At 55.7% G+C, this 17,036-nt stretch overlaps 1 protein-coding gene across 3 annotated transcripts; it reads left to right on the top strand.

Annotated features, from left to right (window-relative positions):
* Positions 1 to 447: 447 nt before the first annotated feature.
* Positions 448 to 15,513, top strand: CXCL12 (chemokine (C-X-C motif) ligand 12). 3 transcript variants are annotated; one of them, XM_012653916.1, is made up of 4 exons: positions 448 to 587; positions 4,780 to 4,897; positions 7,016 to 7,102; positions 12,345 to 15,513. In XM_012653916.1, the coding sequence occupies exons 1-4, from the start codon at positions 527 to 529 to the stop codon at positions 12,358 to 12,360; spliced, it is 282 nt and encodes a 93-aa protein (XP_012509370.1). In that variant the 5' UTR covers positions 448 to 526; the 3' UTR covers positions 12,361 to 15,513. The 3 variants fall into 3 exon arrangements, with proteins under 3 accessions (XP_012509370.1, XP_012509372.1, XP_012509371.1); XM_012653918.1 differs by lacking the exon at positions 12,345 to 15,513 and adding an exon at positions 9,696 to 10,339; XM_012653917.1 differs by lacking the exon at positions 12,345 to 15,513 and adding an exon at positions 7,821 to 8,648.
* The last annotated feature ends 1,523 nt before the right edge of the window (positions 15,514 to 17,036 follow it).

Here is a 17,036-nt window from a genome sequence, read left to right as displayed (position 1 = left end):
GAACGCAGGAGCGGGCGCTCCGGCCGCCTCAGGACGCGCAGCCCAGCTGGCTCCCCGCGGGGACCAACTCGTTTTCCCTTGGTTCTCGCGCAGTCCGCACCATCGAAAGGCCAAGGCCCCTTAGTTTTCCACCCGTCCCCCACTTTCCGCCCAGGGGCCTGGGTCTCTCCATCTGCAGACGGGAGCAATAACCGGCCCTTCGGGCCAGGCGCACCGCGCGGCTGGCCCGCGCAGCAAGGCGGCCGAGGCCGGGGCAGGTCAAAGGCCGAGCGCACAGCGGCCCCTGGAGCCCTGCGGCCGCGGAGGAGGGGCGGCCGTGCGGGAGGGGGCCGCGCGTCAGCGACCCCGGCCACGGCCAAGATTCGGCTCCCGGCCCGCCCCTCGCCGCGGCCCCGCCCCGCCCGCTCTCCGCTCTAAAGCGCCCGGCGCGCGCCCCCCTCCGCCGCACTTTCACTCCCCGTCCGCTGCCGCGTCCTCTCCGCGTCCGGCCCGCGCCCGCCGCCGCCGCCCGCCAGCCGTCCGCGCCATGGACTGCAAGGTCATCGCCATGCTGGCCCTCGTGGTGACCGCGTTCTGCCTCGGCGACGGTGAGTGTGCCCGGCGGCGGAGGCCCGGGCAGGGCTCCAGGCCCGGCGCTTGGGACCGCGCTCCGGGCCTCTGCTTGCGCCCGCGCCGCTCGGCGCGAACCCGCTTTGCACCGCCTGGCACAGCAGAGGCGGAGGCAGCCTGCTTCGCGGGGCGCGCTCCCACGGGGCGCCGCGTCCCAAGCCCCACGCGCCGTGCGGAGGTTTTGCGCCCCGCAAAGATGGGCCGCCCGACCTCGAGCGGGCTGCAGAGGGAGGTCAGGCGGGCTACCTGGGCAGGAGCGCACCGAGGGCGCGTTCGTTCGGAGCGGGCAAGGGAGGCGCGGGGAGGGGCCTCGGACCCCTGCCCGCCCACCCCCCAACGAGTGCCTTCCCGGCACGGGCTCGGTTTCCAGCGGTGAGTGGGCTCCGAGGTCCCGCTGCGCGCAGCGGTGGCGATGCGACCACGCGTGCGTGGGGGAGAGAGCGCTTTGCGAAGCCAGCCTCATACCCCGACGCGCCCGTCCTGGCTGTGAGGTCGAGTGCAGCTGCGCTGCGTCCCCTCCACGCAGAGCCGGTCCTCCCCCTGCGCCATCGCGGGGCTCCGGGCCAGGCGCGGGCGGGCGGCGCGGCGCAGCTGTTGGGCTTGCGCCGCCCGCCAGGCTGTGCTTCTGCACAGCTCCGCGGTTTGTGGCGACGCAGACCTAGGCGCGCTCCGGCCACTGCCTCCCTGCGTCTTCCTCGGTTCACGGAGAGAGGCCCGGGGCGGTCCGCGTCTTGCACTCCCCTCCCCAGGCCCTAAACACACCTGCAGACTGGCGCCTTTGTCACCAAGCGGCCGATCGCTCTGCCTCAGAACAGAGCTGCAGCAGAGTTCAGTCGCGGAGGCCTGGGGCCACTGGGAATGGTGGTGTCCCGTTTCACCGGGAGAAGTTTTTTTTTTTTATGCTTAAGAGAAACTCGCTGCAGGGTCACAGGACACCGCTGCTGCAAACCAAATAAACTGTTGCCTCTGAGCACAAAACAAAACCAAGTCGGTCCGGCCACTGGCTTCCTTGGCTGCGAAGTTTCCTGGAAAGGTTTGAAGGACGCTCTCAGTGCTCTTGCTGCGGCTGAGGGAGGTCTGCCCCGGGCAATGGGCAGGATTCTGGCAGACCTGGCAGCGGCTCCTCGCTGGACGCCAGTGTGTTAGGGCAGCGTCTGAGCCTGGCAGGAGAGGCTGGGCTGACCAGGTCGCAGGTGACTGCCTGGGAAGTGTTCTGTAAAAACATAGCAAATTGCTGGTCTGGGCTGAAGAGGACCCAGGCTGGAGGCAATTTAGAATTTTTCTTGTTGCTGAAAAAGTATCTGAGGCTGTGTCTCACACTGAACCCCAGGCCATGGGGCTCTCTGGGCGTTAATGGTTGAGTGGTCTGGTGAGGGTGGAGGTGTCCTAGTGCACCTCTCTGGGAGATGGTCCCCTTCCCCACCCTGCCCCCAGTGCTGCAGATGGGACTGTGGGACTGGAATGCAGGGACCTGTGCAGCTGATCTGGGGGAAGCACAGAGAAGGCGGAGTATGTCACAGACCCCTCCTGACCCTGGGAAAGGCTGGGTTGCTTGGCCCCTCAGAGTTGCCCTCTTGGCAGCCAAGTAGCCAGGTCAGAGTTCTGGTCTCCAGGCTGGGCTGGTTCTCCTTGCATGCATTGGCAGAATGCATTTTTTTTTTTTTTTTTTACCTCCCAGTGCCTGTGTGCCCTCTGACCCCACACTTAGTCCCCAGCTGGGGAGAGCTCTGCTGGTGCCCCTACCCTCCCCCCATTGGCTGACCTCAGTCAAGTAGCTGGGCCCCTGGGTGCCCTGGGGTTCCTGGGGTTAAACAGGATGGCCCCATTCCCAGGCCTGCTTGGAGGGGCTGGCAGGGCTGCAGTCTCTGCACTGGTGGCATAGAAGGCTCTGTGGAAACTGCTCTCCAGGTGCCAGGCTCCCAGGTCCCAAATCCAGGGTAACATTGGAGCTGGTCAGCACTCTTGCCCATGCACGGAGTAACATCCAGAACAGTGGGAAAAGTTAGTGATACTGACAGAAAGCTGGAAGAAAGAACAGGAGGTGGACATAAAACCCAGTTCTCTTGGTAAGAACACCTGGGGGCTCTGTCACTTTAAAAAAACCTGTTGGAATTCCTGCCTTGGGCTGGCAGTGGGTCCTGGGAGTAAGAATTAGAATTGCCTTTGAAGGAAATGGATAATCCCAGGGGGTGGTTCGGACAGAAGAGAGAGAAAGCCTGTGTCCTGAGCTCTGAATAGGCAGGCTCTGATTTCTGGCCTGATGGCCACTGCTTGGTTAGTGGGGCCAGAACAGCTTCTCGGGGACTCTGGAGAGGGGCAGCCCCCACCCGCCCCAGCGGGGCTGCAGCGCTTGCTCTTGGGCTGCGTGCTTTCAAGCTCACTGTTGCTCTGAGGCTGGGATTTGTGTCTCACCAACAGGCTACAGTGCTCCTGTGCACCCTCCACCCCCACCCCCCTCTCAGCTCCAAAGGACCCAGGAGAAACCCAGGGAAACCTGGAGGTGTAGCACTCAGAGAGGCTGCCTGGCCCCAGCCTTCAGGGTCGCTATCTCAGGTGATCTGGTCACAGTGCAGCACTGACGTCCCCTGCAGAGAACCAGTGCAGTTGCTGAAAGTGGGCCCAGAGGTGGCTTTCTGGAACTAGATTAGGTGCGAATGTGAAGGCTTCTCCCTGTCTCTCCAGCGCCTCGAGTCACTGGGCACCTTGGTCCAGGCCTTCTCCTTCCGGTTTTCAGGGAGTTGCCTTTGGGGAGGGTGCGGGTTGGGGGTGGTCTGCTTCTCCTCTGACTCAGTAGCTAAATACACTGCTCTTCCCAGCCCACGACATCCCTCAATGGAATGCAGTCTGTAGAAAAAATACAGTGAGCCCCTCACTCACATGACTTCCTCCAGCTTCCCCAGCTCTCTTCCCCAAAGGTGCAGAACTTCGGGGTCACCCAGGCTTCCCGGAATTCTGTAAACTGGCAAACTCTTTAAAACAAAATCTCTGGGCTGAATATTCTCAGGCATACGTTTAATCCCTGATGAAAGGATGCACAGATTTGAATAATTTAGGGTATTAAGTGGAGCTTGGATAAAATCTGCAGGGAAAACAAAAAATAGCCCCACCGATCCTCGACCCCCAGGGTTTGCAATTCTAGACTCAAAGGGTGACTGGTGGGTTCTGCAGAAGCCCCTTGCTAATTTACACTAATGAGCATCAATTATGGCCTTTTGTAAATTGGTGAATTTGCAAAGATCTTAATACAACTGGAAGGCTGCAGCATGGCTGCACGGGCATCGGAAGCCGTTTTGTGGCTCCAGCCCCACTAATCTCCAAGCCTTGGGGGAAAAGAGGAGGAGAAGGTGGGCCCTCGTCCTGCCCTCTGGGGACTCCCAGGTAGGAAAGCAGCCAGGACTCTGGTTTCCAGGGCTTAAGGTGACTGTGCGGAGAGAGGATGCTGGGGGTGGGGGCGGAGGGGATTGAGGGGAGGGCAGCATTCCTGAGAGCTGCAGGGGGAGGGGGAGGTAGGGAGCCTGGAGCCTCCTTCTTCCCCCTCCCCCTTCCCCCGTGTAGAGAGGTCTTTCTCAGTTGTCCCTGTAGGAGTTTATTTTGTAAAGAAAATTGGGTTGTATCATTTTTAGGTAAGCCCCGTCTATGCCTATTTTGTTAAGCGTTCTTATCATAAAAGGGTGTTGAATTTTGTCAGATGCCTTTTCTGCGTCGATTGAAAGCATCATATAGTTTTTGCTTTTGCTTCTGTTTATGTGGTGAATTACGTTTATAGATTTGCATATGTTGAACCATCCCTGCATCTCTGGAATGAAGCCCACTTGGGATTCCCAGTACCTTGGGCTGAAACCGTTATCTCCTGTAATTACTGCTTTTATCTTGTGATACCTGAGCTTCTAATTTAATCTCCCCACCCTCCTGCGGCCCCTCTCTCCCCAGGCCCTTCTGTCCCCTTGCCCTGTAGAAGCTGAGCCTGCGTCAGCCGGAACTCACTGTAGCTGCCTGAGGAGGAGGAGATGGCCTTTCCCAGAATGTGCCTGTGACCCGCCCACTGGTGCCGTCTCTTAATCCTTGACCTGCCGTCCTTGCACTGTCTCACCCACTGGCTGCAGACCCAGACACACGCTTCCCAAAGCCGGGTAGGGTGACAGACTGCCTTGTTCTCCTTACCTCCTCCAGGGAAGCCCGTCAGCCTGAGCTACAGATGTCCATGCCGATTCTTCGAGAGCCATGTTGCCAGAGCCAATGTCAAGCATCTCAAAATCCTCAACACTGCCAACTGTGCCCTTCAGATTGTGTAAGTCTTGAATGTCGTCCTCCAGGGATGCTGCATCTGATGGATGCGGTAACGTCTAGTGCAGTCTCATTCATGGTTTTGAAATGACATTTGCTGAGTGTCCAGCCTTGAGCTAGGCATAATTAGTGGCAGCTGCTCTTGCCCTGGCCATTCTGCTGTGCTCCCAGGGGTTCTCCTGTCTTCTTCCCAAGCTTCCTTTCTTCAGCACAGCAGAACGGGGGTGCTTCTGGGCTGGAGAAACCGCGGGCTTCACCGAGGTTTCGGCTGAAGGCCGGTAAAATAGCCAGCCCTTTGCTAGTAACGGTTCCGTCTGCCCTGCCGGTTCCAGGGCTCTGGTGCTCTAAATCCTGTGTCATGTAGCAGAAACTCACAAGACCCAGGGTCAGTTTAAGTCATCTTTAACCACTGGATGAAACTTGCAAATTTTCAGATCACTTACCTGCATTTTCTCAAGTACAGCACACGAGCGTTTGATTTTGCTTGGTGGTAGTGGCAGCTGCTCACATTTGATTTCGTTCACGTGGGAAACAAGGAAAACCCAAATCACACATCCACCGTGCACGAAGAGCTCGCCTGGGCTGCAGAAGGCTAGGAGAGGTGCAGGAAGAAAGCCACGTGCTTGAAAGCCCCTTGCTTGGCCCTCCTGTGCCCGCGAGGTCCTGTGTCTAGACGTGGGAAGGTGAGGGCTCGGAGTCTCCTGGGGAGGATCCACTTTTTCAATCCTCGTGCTAGGTTGCTGTGAGCGAGGCTGACGCCACGGCACTCTAGCCCAGGCAACACAGTGAGACTCTGTCTCAAAAAAAAAAAAAAAAAAAAATCCTCGTGCTAAGAATGCAGCAGGGACACAGCAGTTGGAACCAAAGCTGCAACTGCCCGGAGACTCTCCTACCAGCACCAACTGTCACAGGTTTCATTTTCTTTGTGTTTCTTCTTTTCTGGCCTTTGCTGCCTGGAAGGTATTTGTCATCTGCAGTATGTTTCAGGGCCCTAGAAGATGAATGTTTTTTCACTACTTTGCCTACAATAAAATCCCATGTCTCCTGTAAGGAGTATTTTAGTGATGTTGAATTTAGCCAGTACAGACCTCCTTTACAGCGCTGATGGTGCTGGTTCCCTTGCCTGGGAGTGCGCCCTGAAGGTGAAGATGCCACATACGATTCTCAGGTCCGGGCAAACACTAATAAATGGCAGTGCCCAGATTTGCACTCCGATGTGCCTTGCTTTGAGCCACTCTCCCTACGCACACCTCCGTCACGTGAGGGGCAGGCTGTCTGAAGACTTCCCTGGGTGCTCCTGAGCCACCGTGCTGGGGCTGAGTTGTCTTCGCAGGCTCTTAAGTGGCTGGGCGGGTGTCCCCGGGCTGCTCGAGATAACCCGGCCCACAGGTCTTTGCAGAGAGGGATCCAGAGAGACAAGTGCAGGTCTTCCCCAGGAATTTGCATGTGGGAGGCTTTTCTGGGCTGACCTCTGCAAAAATTAATGAGACCAAGAACCGTTCCGTGAACTTGTAAAATCTCTCTGGGAACCATTTTCTGACAAACCACCGGCGCCGTCACTAGACTGTCACCCCCACCCCCTCCCTGAGTATTCCGCCCGATGGGTCTTCTACCTCCAGGCCTCCTCCTCTGTCTGTCCTTCAGTCTGTTCTCCCGTCTGTCCTTAAGTCTGTTTCAGGTACTGTCACGTCGATCCATCAAAATGAAAATCCACTCTGTTGCTTTCCATTCTCCCCGTACGCCTGGCCGCAGGATTCTTGAACGCCCTGTTCCCTACTCTTCCTCAATGTCCTCTGTGCACTTTGACCCCCTTGGTGTGTTTGCTCCTGTTTTTCCCTCCCCCTTTATTCCCTTTCCACTCTCCCACTCATCCTTCAAAGGCAGCTCAGACGCTCCCTTGTCTGAATTCTCCCTGGACTCTGCTGTACAGACTCCGGTCGCTTTTCCATATGTCTGCAGTGGAAGGTGCCACGCTGCCAGCGTGGCGCCTTCCCCAGGACACCCTGGGTGGCTCTCGTGCCTGAGCCTGCCGCACGGAGCACCTGGCCTCAGTGCGGGTCCTGAGTGGGCGCCGCGGCGACGCCTTCCTCCCGTTGAGCTGCCCGCTCTTGTGTCCCGGCAGGGCAAGGCTGAAGAGCAACAACAGGCAGGTGTGCATCGACCCGAAGCTCAAGTGGATCCAAGAGTACCTGGAGAAAGCGTTAAACAAGTAAGCACAGCCGCCACGGAGGACTCCCCGCTAGATCCGCTTGAGGAAAGCTAAAACCCACGCGAGATGAGAGGGCAGGGGGGGTGGGGTGCTGAGGCACGGGGCTCGGTGCGCCTGTGGGTGGCGCACTGATCCGGGATCGGGCCTGAGGGTTGCCAGCACGCAGACACTGCATTCGTAGCTCGTAGTACGGTCCTGCAGCTGTGATCATCCACGTCCCCTACCCTTGCACATTTTAGCTTTTGTAACTGGGGTTTTTCTAAGAAATTGTATCATCCCAGCAGCATTTCCTCCCAGTCAGTTCCCTCATGATCATCATAATCATCATCATCCTCATTCCCATTTTTTAGAATCAGTGATCACTTCGAGATCTGTGTTTGGTTTGTTTTGGAGCTTCTCCTCTCCTCCCCTGGGGAGTCTGGGCACAGTCAGGTGGTGGCTTAGCAGGGAGCTGGGAAAACCGTCCTTCCTCTAGACGCTGAGGCTCCTGCCGGAGGGCACCCCTCAAAGGGTGACAGCCTGTGGCTCTCAGATACCGACCAGTGCTAGGCAGTGGCCACTGGCCACCACCTGCACCTCCTCTTTCAGGTTCAGTGATTGGCTCACGTAGAAGCTGCTGTCACTGGGGACTGTGCTCAGAGACCCTCTCCCAGCCATTCCCACCTCTCCCTGCCTCCAAGAGCATGCTTCATCTGGCTTCTGCTTCTCCTTTCTGTAGCCTGATCGGTGCTGCACCGGTGGGGAGGAGGGTGATGGCTGGGGCTCCTGCCCTGCATCCCTCTGCTCCCTTTGCCTGCCCTCTGACTTGGGCCCTCTGTGAGATCCGTCTGCGGCCTCCTCCGGAACGGAGCCGGCCCTCTCCTGGGGATGTGAGATCACGCCCCTGCTTTCCCACAAAAGACAAGTCTTTGCAGAATCAAATGCAATTTTAAATCTGAGAGCTTGCTTTGAGGAATTTGGTTTCTGTGATTGCCTCTAAAGCCAATGTATGCCACGAAGGCTCTACAGACTCTGAGGTTTCTGAAATCAGAAGCGAAAAATCAATGAATAAATCAGCATCTTGCCACTCACCCCTCCTGCAGCCACAGTACGGCTTCAGGTTCCAATCAGAATTGTGGCAAGATGAAATTTCCGTGCATAAATGTGATCCACAGATGGTCCTAGTGGCATTTGTAACTTTTTGCAAGGCATTTTTTTATATATATTTTTGTGCACATTTTTTTATGTTTCTTTAGAAAACAAATGTATTTCAGAATATATTTATAGTTAAACAATTCATATATCTGAAGTGGAGCCATATATATGTCAGTAGTTTGCATTTCTCTATTATCTTAAACTACTGGCAATTTGTAAAGAAATATATATGATATATACATGTGTTTGCAGCTTTTCAATGTTAGCCGCAGTGTATTTTTTCACTTGTACTAAAATTGTATCAAATGTGACATTATCTGCACTAGCAATAAAATGCTAATTGTTCCATGGTATAAACCTCCTACTGTATGTGGGAATTTATTTACCCGAAATAAAATTCACTAGTTGTTAGAGCTGGAGCTCACATGCATTTCTGAAGTTTATAAAAATGAGCCTGCTGATCAGGTGCCGTAGGTCCCCTCCGCAGAGTTTGTGCGTGACAGCGATGGGCTTTTCTCATGAGCAGATCAGATCTGCAGCTCAAGTTTTTGCATCTTTTTTTTTTTTAACCCAGTGGAAGTAGCAGTGCTAGTTTTCTGAAGAATAATATTTGACTCACTAATTCCTCTTCCCCTCCCTCCTCCTCCTCGGTTCTCCTAACATCCCATGTAATCCCCGGAGACTCAACCCTAGTAATACCAAGCTTTCACATTTTCCCATGTAAAAATCCCATGACTCCAGGCTGCGGTTAATATCAAGCTTACACAGGAACAGGTGGCCTCACCACATAAATCATTAAATACCATTCGGCTTGAATCATTTTAATGTGACAATCATGAGCCAGTCGCTCTAATAAAATTCTGCTAACCAGCTCTCTCCCTCGTTCTCCAGAACAATCCCAGTCATCCCAGGGGTGTTCACAGGCATCCAGAGCGGAGAAGGTGGGACGGGGCTGACTTCTTTCTCCTGTCCTGGATGCCGTCTGAACCCGGGGCCTCCAGCCTCCAAGGCATCATTCAATTGGAAATGCAGAGATTGTTTCAAGAAAGCAGAGAGTTCAGCTCTGTGTTGAGAAGGAAGGAAGCCCGCTGAGAGCGGGGCAGGGTGGGAGGCACAGATGACCAAGGCAGCGTGGCCCTGGGTGTGCCCGCTGCCGCCTCCACGATGTGGATTCCTGGTCCTCATGGCAGGTAGCAGGCACCAGGGCCAGGCAAATTGGCCACCGCTACAACCAGTTCGTAGGCCTTATGGAAGCTGGTTGAATACTCTAAATCGGGGGGTGGGGGAGATGTCTGATTTATTTTAACGAATTACTCCCATGAGTAGTGCTTTGACCAGGGGCCTCCAGGCCTGGGACTGCAGAGTTAAACTGAGACATGGGCCAGTTACATCTTGTGCAGACTGAGACGAACTCTTGTTTATTTCAACGTTATTAATGGTTCTACTAATTTTATCTAAGGGGGCGCAGAGAAGAAAAAGTGGGGAAAAAAGAAAAGATAGGAAAAAAGAAGCGACAGAAGAAGAGAAAGGCTGCCCAGAAAAGGAAAAACTAGTTATCTGCCACCCGGAGATGGACCGCAGTGCACTCTGCCTCCGCGCTTTGCAAATTTGCTGCACCCTGCTCCAGGGCTGACCCCTGCAGACCGGCAGGTGCTCAGACCTCCGGGGCAAGAAGCGCTTTGCCGCCCCACTGGCCACACCAGCTCCTGTGTTTATGTGCTTGTTAAGGCCCTCCTCGCTCTGCTAAGTTATGAAGAAAGAAAGTAGTTGTGCGGAGACTGGGGCGGGGGCCTCAGATCCTGCGTGCTCAGGACCCTGGAACGGCCCAGGGTCTCCGGTGTCTCCCTGGCTGGGGAGCTCCCGGCCGGTCCTCCCTCCCTCTCCTAAGGGCCCTCGCTCACTCGGGGCGCACAGCCCTGCCCACTGCAGTCTGCCCTCCCCTGGAGACAGAGCAGCCTGCTAACCCAGCGGAGGTGGCCTCACCAGGAAGGGACATGTGCCTTCCACCCTCTGTGGCCTTCTCAGGGTAGGGGATAACTGACTAGCCCGTAGGGCCCAGCCCTAGCTTTCTCCAAGTGCCTGCTGCCTGGCCCCGGACCACTGCGGCGCCGGGGAAGGGACATCCCCAGCCCCTCCTCCCAGGGCGGTGTAGGCCACCTTACCTCCAAGCCTGGTGGGTTTCTGCAGACTGGGTGGGGCGAGAGGAGGGAATGCTGCATTCCCAGAGAGCAGACGTGGAAACACTTCTCAGGGAGCCTCCTCTTCCAGCAATTTACTGTAGAGTCTTTAAAGGGGTCCGCCACGTGGAGGACAGATGTGTTCTGGAACTGCGCGCCGAAGGGCCCAGAGCCCTGGGGACTCCCGGCCTGCCCCCTCCTGCTTTCTGTATGATGGTGTGATTGGGCTGCAGGGCACAGCTGCCTCAGTCCTCACTCATGGGAAGTACCTTAGCTGCCTAAACTGGACATGGTTCAAGTTCTAGAACCTTCTTCCACCCCCTCCCCACCCCTGCAGATTTATGTGTGAGATTTTTTGCCAAGTCTCTCTAATTCAGACCGGGAGGATGGGGACCCCTTAGGAGAGCAAGGCCCTGATTTCAGGGGTGCTTTGAAGGAGGACACCCTGGATTTGTCACCCCCCCCACCTCACACAGACACAGCCTAGCCCGACCCCCGGAGCCCCGGTCATAACTTCAGTAAATGCACGCGGAAAGGTGCCGTGGTTAGACGATGGAGAAGTGGGTCTCAGGAGCAGAAAGCCCCAAGGTCCCTGCAAGTCAGGCCCCCCTGGGGCACCGAGTGCCGAGTCCCCTGTGTGCTGACGAGCTCCCTGTGGTTGCAGCCATTTGCTTTCCTCGTTGGAGAAGTCTCCTGCCAGGGCGCCGCAGCCAAGGGCCGTTTGTTTCCCAGTGCTGTCCCTTTTCTCTGGAAACTCTCCAGCCCGCGCCCAGTTGTCGGCCCTGGGGACTGACCCCAGGCCTGGGCCCTGGGTGTGCAGGGCTGCCCTAGTGTCCCTGGCCCCACCTCAGGGCACCTGGTTGCTGGCAGGGCTGCCCAGGGCTGCCATCCTTGCTGTGGCAGCCAGGGTTGGTTCTGGTCTGTAGGACCCCCACGAAGGCTCCTCCACGGTCGGACCTGCCCCCCACCTTCTCCAGACCACACAGCAGCAGGGCTCTGTGCCAGGGAGGGCTGGGCAGTCAGTCCTGGGGCAGCATGGAGAGCCGCTGGCCCTCTAGCGACAGAGGGTGGGGCTGATGCTGCCCTGAGGTGACAGACTGCTTGCTGCAGGGACCAGGGGACACTGCCTGCCACCCACCCCACTCCTGGGGAGCCGAAGCCGAAGCCGCAGGGACTAAGAGTGGGCCCACACTAGCAAACGCAGGCAAGCTCCATCCCCCGCCGTGTGGCCCCCTGGGCCCTGGGGCCCCACTGTCTCTCAGAAGCGCCCATGAAGCTCTTAGGAAGGGCGGAGGCCCAGTGGTGGGAGACAGGGCCGCCCTGGAAGCCGACGAGCGCCACTGGGATTCCGTTCGTGGTGGGTTGAAACTAGGAAGTGCTCGCTCAGCCAAGTTGGCCCAGGTGAGAGGTGCGCGGCGGCGGTCACCATGCGCCGCCCAGCACGTGTTTCTGCGGCAGCCCCGGCCACCCACGCACCCACTCCAGGCGCCACCTCCGACCACGCCACCGGGCCAGCGGCAGTGGCGGCACCTGGCCTAGAGGTGCAGGGCCGGGGCTGGGTTGATGGAAGCCACCCGAAGTGCCTCTTCTCTCGGGGAGGGTGAGGCTGCACTCAGAGTCCTGTGAGCCCTGAGCCTCAGCCCCGCAGGCGGCGAGGCAGCGGCCGCCACTGACCCTGTGCAGTGCCCCGGTGCTGTCCTGCTCTGCCACAACCGTGCTCGCCGCATCTCTGTCCTCTGCTTCCCGCCTTCAGCCCATCCTTCTGCTCGAGCACCGGCTGCTCTCTCACTACCCTCCCGCTCTCCCGGGCGATTCGGAGCTAAGGGGGCCCCTGGGCATCGGCGCAGGCAGCCGCCCTGCCGCAGCGGGCTCAGGGTCGCCTGCGCGGTGGGCCCCGCCTTGATGGTGTCTCCCTCTGTTCTTGTCAACAGGAGGTTCAAGATGTGAGAGGTGGGTCGGACGCCTGAGGAAGCCTTGCAGTAGGAGCCCAGGTCCGAGACCAGTGCTAGGAAGGGCCTGCGGCCTCTCCCGGCCCGGCCCAGCCCAGTGCCTTGCCGAGGGCTTTGTTTTGCACACTTTGCCTTACTTTCACCATTTGATTATGTAGTAAAATACGTGGTGTTTATTTTTCATTTAGTTTGATTATCCAGTGTCACTGGTGACACACAGGAGCTTAGACTAAGGCCATTATTTTACTTGCTTTGTTATGGTATCTTTCCCAGAGAGCCCCCTAATCATAGGGGTTCCTGGACTTTGCGTCTCTCCCAGCCGCGCAGGCCGGGAGCCAGTGTCATGCCCAGGCTGGAGCCACCAGGACCCATGAGCGCGGGCAAAGCATAGTGACGGCTGCCCTCTGCCGTGTGGGGTGGTGGGGGGAAGGTCCAGAGGGCCAGACGAGAGGCTGCCTCCTTCTCCAAATGGGGGCGAGGGCCCGCCTCCCTGTGAGGATGGCAGGGCTTCCCTGAGCTGAGCCGGGAGTGTGAGGCCAGGGCAGAGTGAGACCAGCCCTCATCCGGAGCTCTCTCCACATCCATCATGTTCCTCTCACCATTCTGTCTCTCATCCATCGCCATGCGCATCCAAGACTGTCTCCATGACCCCAAAAAAAGACTCTCTCAAGACCAAAGCTTTACTTTAAACCGGCACCAAGAAGGAAATCAAAATGTCTTGTGCTACCTGAAAACGCTGTGCACGTCTATGTCTTGCTTGGATATTGTCCGTTGTCCAATTCTGTGTTGTCGTTCAAAGCCAGCACCCTCATCCATGACCAGTGTCTTGGTGCATGCACCGTCTGTTCCTCATATGCAAAGGCTCAGTGGGAGGCGATGCCCCTTGGTCCCTGTGACTGGCTCCTCATCAGAGCTGTGGTCCATTGGGGTGAGCTGGCTTGGTTCCCTCACTGATCACAAAAACGAGGGAATGTGGTTTGCAGCAGTGTGGACCTCAGAGGACCTCTGACCCTCTGTAGTTGCCGATAGCTTAAAACTAGACCCAACCCCAGCACTGCTTGGGGAAAACAAGAAAAAAATTCTCAACTTGCTTTTAGTTTTTAAAACCCAACCCATAAAATAATCAATCCTGGTGAAGACTCCTTCCCAATTAAAATCTAATCTCACCTTTTCCACCATTCGTCAATGCCGCCGTCTCTAACCGTGCACGCTGGGGCTCTCTGCCGCTGCAGGCCGCCGCAGGCTTGCAGTGCACCCAGCAGGGCTTTCCCCTAAGACAGCCACGGGCTGTCCGGAGAGTTAGTGAAAATTCCTGACATTTGGAGTGTTTCCCTTTGACTGAAGGCAGATTGTAGAGTTGCGTTAAACCACTTAAAATTTTTGCTTTAAAAAGATAAGCACTTGAGGTTTGTTGTTTAGTTTTATTTTTCATTCAGTCTCACTAATACTTTTCCCTTTTGGTCAAAGACCTCAGTAACATTTTCAAAATGAAGAAAGTGGGAAAACGAAGGGTGAAGCAAAGAAATGTATCAGTGGACAAAGCGCTGTACGCAACATGTGGAAAGTAAATTATTGTAAAATAACCTTGAAGAGTTGGCGTTTTAGATTTAGTAATCTGTGGGGTCATTAGTAACCCTTTAATATTGCTTTAAATTGGATCTTCAAGGCAGAAGGCAAAATCTATCAGACCAAAACTTTCCCCTAATTTAAACAAAAATTAAAATCCTCAAACCAGCTATGTCATATTGAAAAAATAAAGTCTGAGGGATCTTATGGTTATACGGGATGCAGAACTAGTTTCAAAACCCTCTTTGAAATTAACCCGTCACACAGTGCTCCTGAATTATACATGGAATATTGAATTTTCAGTAGCACAGTCATTTTCTAGGTAATCCAAGATACTTAGAAATCTCTCATGAAAAATTTGGAAGTACCTGTCCCCAATCCTTGAACCAGAGATCCTTAATTTTCTTGCTTGGAGGAAACAAATAATGACCCTAAATCCTGACTATGGTTAAGTAAGAAATCAATTCTCTTTCTCCTCTGTAGGGAGGAAAATAGAGTAGAAACTTCAGGGAAAATTGTTTGTATGGCAATTCCTCTACTAACAGTCAGCTCCTGCCTGGAGACCGCCCAGCTAAAGCGATGCGCATCAAAATGCCGTAGTCTATCTGCAAAGGAAAAATCCCTCCTTATCCCTTTTTGCTTTCCAAGTGCGAGTCAAGAGCGTCAGGGAGCTGCTGAGGAGGTACTGCCCGGCTCTCCCTCCTGGGCCTGGGGCTACCTCTGCCTGACATTCTCTGTGCTCCCTGCGACCTCCAGGGGCTCCTCCACTGCCAGCCTTTGCATCAGGGCCCGGGACGGGGCGCTGGGGGCTCGCAGCCAGGCCGTGTGTGGGAATTGGCATCTGTGCTATGTGTTTGTGCTGTTGTTTGTGCCACTCTGGCCGGACACTGGGACACCAGCTAGGACGCTCAGGAGAGGCGGTCTGCTTGTCCACCTGCTCCCCAGAGATTGCCGCCTGAGAAAAAAGGCTCAGTTTTGAGCAGAGGGTCTGAGTGGCGACGGGTTGCTGTCCCTGGGTGGAGTCCAGGGACTTTCTAAGCCTTTCCGTGGGGTCCCATTTGCCCGCCATGGTGGGGTTTTCTGGCTGGTGTTACCACCCTGGGCTCCCTAACTGGGAGTTGGTCACCATTCCCAGGAGGTGACCCTTCTCCAGCTGGGTGAGAACCTGGGGGCCCTATTCCCTCCACACGGCTTCCCTGACCCACTCTGAGGGAGCCCCATCCCTGGGAAATGCTCCCTAGAAACCCACACATCCCCTAAGCAGACCACTGACATTGCCGAGTTGACAAAACCATGTAGACAACTTGTTATTTTGCAACCTTGCTGGACTCTCAGTGTCTGAGCAGTGATGAATCCAATGTTAAATGTGATGAATACTGTATTTTGTATTGTTTGAATTGCATTTCCCAGATAATGTGAAAATGGTCCAGGAGAAGGCAGCTTCCTAAATGCAGTGTGCTTTTTTAAAAAAAATAAGAAACAACTCTTTGAGAAACAATCCCTACTTTGAAGTCATATCAATGAAAAAATGTATATGCACTTATAATTTTCCTAATAAAGATCTGTATTCAAATATAGCCACCAACAGTTGGTAATTAGCGTTATTACTTGGAATATCCTAGACGTGATGTTTCTCCCTCAAACCCAACATTGAGGGGTTGTGTAATCCTAGCTGCAGTGGTTAGTGGAAAACAGGCCATTGTAATCACGCTAATCACAGGCAAGAATTCTGGGGCATAATTGCCTCTCTTAGACAACTGATCCTTAGCAGGGGAAAGGTGCTCTTTCTTCTCTGAATGTCCTTGGTTTTGCTGTAATTGCTTCTTACAGGCAAGCTGGTCCTCCACTCCAGGAGGGATGGCACGAGGGCCCTAGGGATTTCCCCGACAGCTGTGGGGCGGGGGGGACCCCGCTCTGCACGTCCCAGTATTGGTCAAATGCAAGCAGTCCCATCTCTGAAGGCATGAGGACCCCTACTCCGTGTACTTCCTGTCCTGCACAGGGCCCTGCTGGACGCCAGGCACTGAGTCCCTCGCCTGATGCTGGCCAGCACTGTCCTAGCCCCTGGAATAGGGGAGTGGGCCTGACAGACAGGGCCCTGGTCCTCGCAGAGGTCTGCCTTTAACACATCTTAGCACGTTCTCTCCCATCCGTGTTCAGCCACGGGAAGGAGAGGCCAGCACGGATGGCCCCAAAAGAGATTATTCTGTCCTCCCTCTTCCCCATTGGCCCAGATGTGACCACGTCAGCCCGTGGGCAACCTCCCTGTTACGTACAGGATGGTGGTGATGCGGTGCTAAGACACAGGCGGATGGAGGAAAGGACAGGGCTCGTGGAGGCTGGGAGAGGCCGTGTGAGATTAGGAGGCTGGGGCTCGCACCGGGCTCCTCCCTCCGCTCGCTCTGGGGTTGGAGACGCATCCCTTGATCTGAGTCCGACCTCCCCAGCTGTAAGGTTGGAGCTTTGTACCACCAAGAGTCGAGAGGATCAGACTGGGGGCCTGTGGGGAAGCAGCTACTTTTGGGGGGACAGGAGAAGCCCACCTCTGCACCCCCGAAAGTTTAGCCATTTTGTGCCGTCTCTCCACCTCCTGTTCCCTGGGGTCTGCAGAGTTGGAATAAGACCCCTATCTGCCTCTGCTGCGCCCCTCAACAAAGCCAAGGCACAACCAGACCTAGAAGCCACCTAGAGGTTGAGCCTGACCCTCTTGGCTGAAGGATGGGGGAAGCCGCTTGGTCGGCGGCCCTCGTAGGATTCCTCAGTGCCCGAGTGCGGCTATTTCTAGCACAGGAGTTAACAGCCAGCTGACCCTTCGAGATGATCTAGTGTCAAAAGAAAAAAAAGTCTGTGTCACGCCGTGCTCCCGCCTGCCCTCGTTTAGGCAGCTGACACTGGGTGGCACAGACACCACGGAGCAAGACGCGCTCGCTCTGATCCCATGGAGCCTGCAGCCTGCGCCCCTGTGCCGACGCGGCCTTCTCGTGGAGCGCGGCGCATCTGGCGTCGGGGAGGCTTAGAGCAGAAAAGACCTCTGATTCAGACATCAGTGAGGGCTCCCTAAGAAAATCACTGGTGGAGCTGAAAGAAGTAGATTCTCTCGAGGGTGGT

This window comes from Propithecus coquereli, unplaced genomic scaffold (assembly GCF_000956105.1).
Source record: "Propithecus coquereli isolate 6110/MARCELLA unplaced genomic scaffold, Pcoq_1.0 Scaffold434, whole genome shotgun sequence".
NCBI classification, from domain to species: domain Eukaryota; kingdom Metazoa; phylum Chordata; class Mammalia; order Primates; family Indriidae; genus Propithecus; species Propithecus coquereli.
This window is presented reverse-complemented; position numbering and strand designations above follow the sequence as displayed.

Excerpts from the sequence above, each read along its gene's own strand:
- CXCL12 (XM_012653917.1), top strand. The coding sequence starts at position 527 with ATGGACTGCAAGGTCATCGCCATGCTGGCCCTCGTGGTGACCGCGTTC. Across the intron at positions 588-4,779 it reads CGCGTTCTGCCTCGGCGACG|GGAAGCCCGTCAGCCTGAGC; the intron begins GTGAGTGTGCCC and ends TACCTCCTCCAG. Across the intron at positions 4,898-7,015 it reads AACTGTGCCCTTCAGATTGT|GGCAAGGCTGAAGAGCAACA; the intron begins GTAAGTCTTGAA and ends GTGTCCCGGCAG.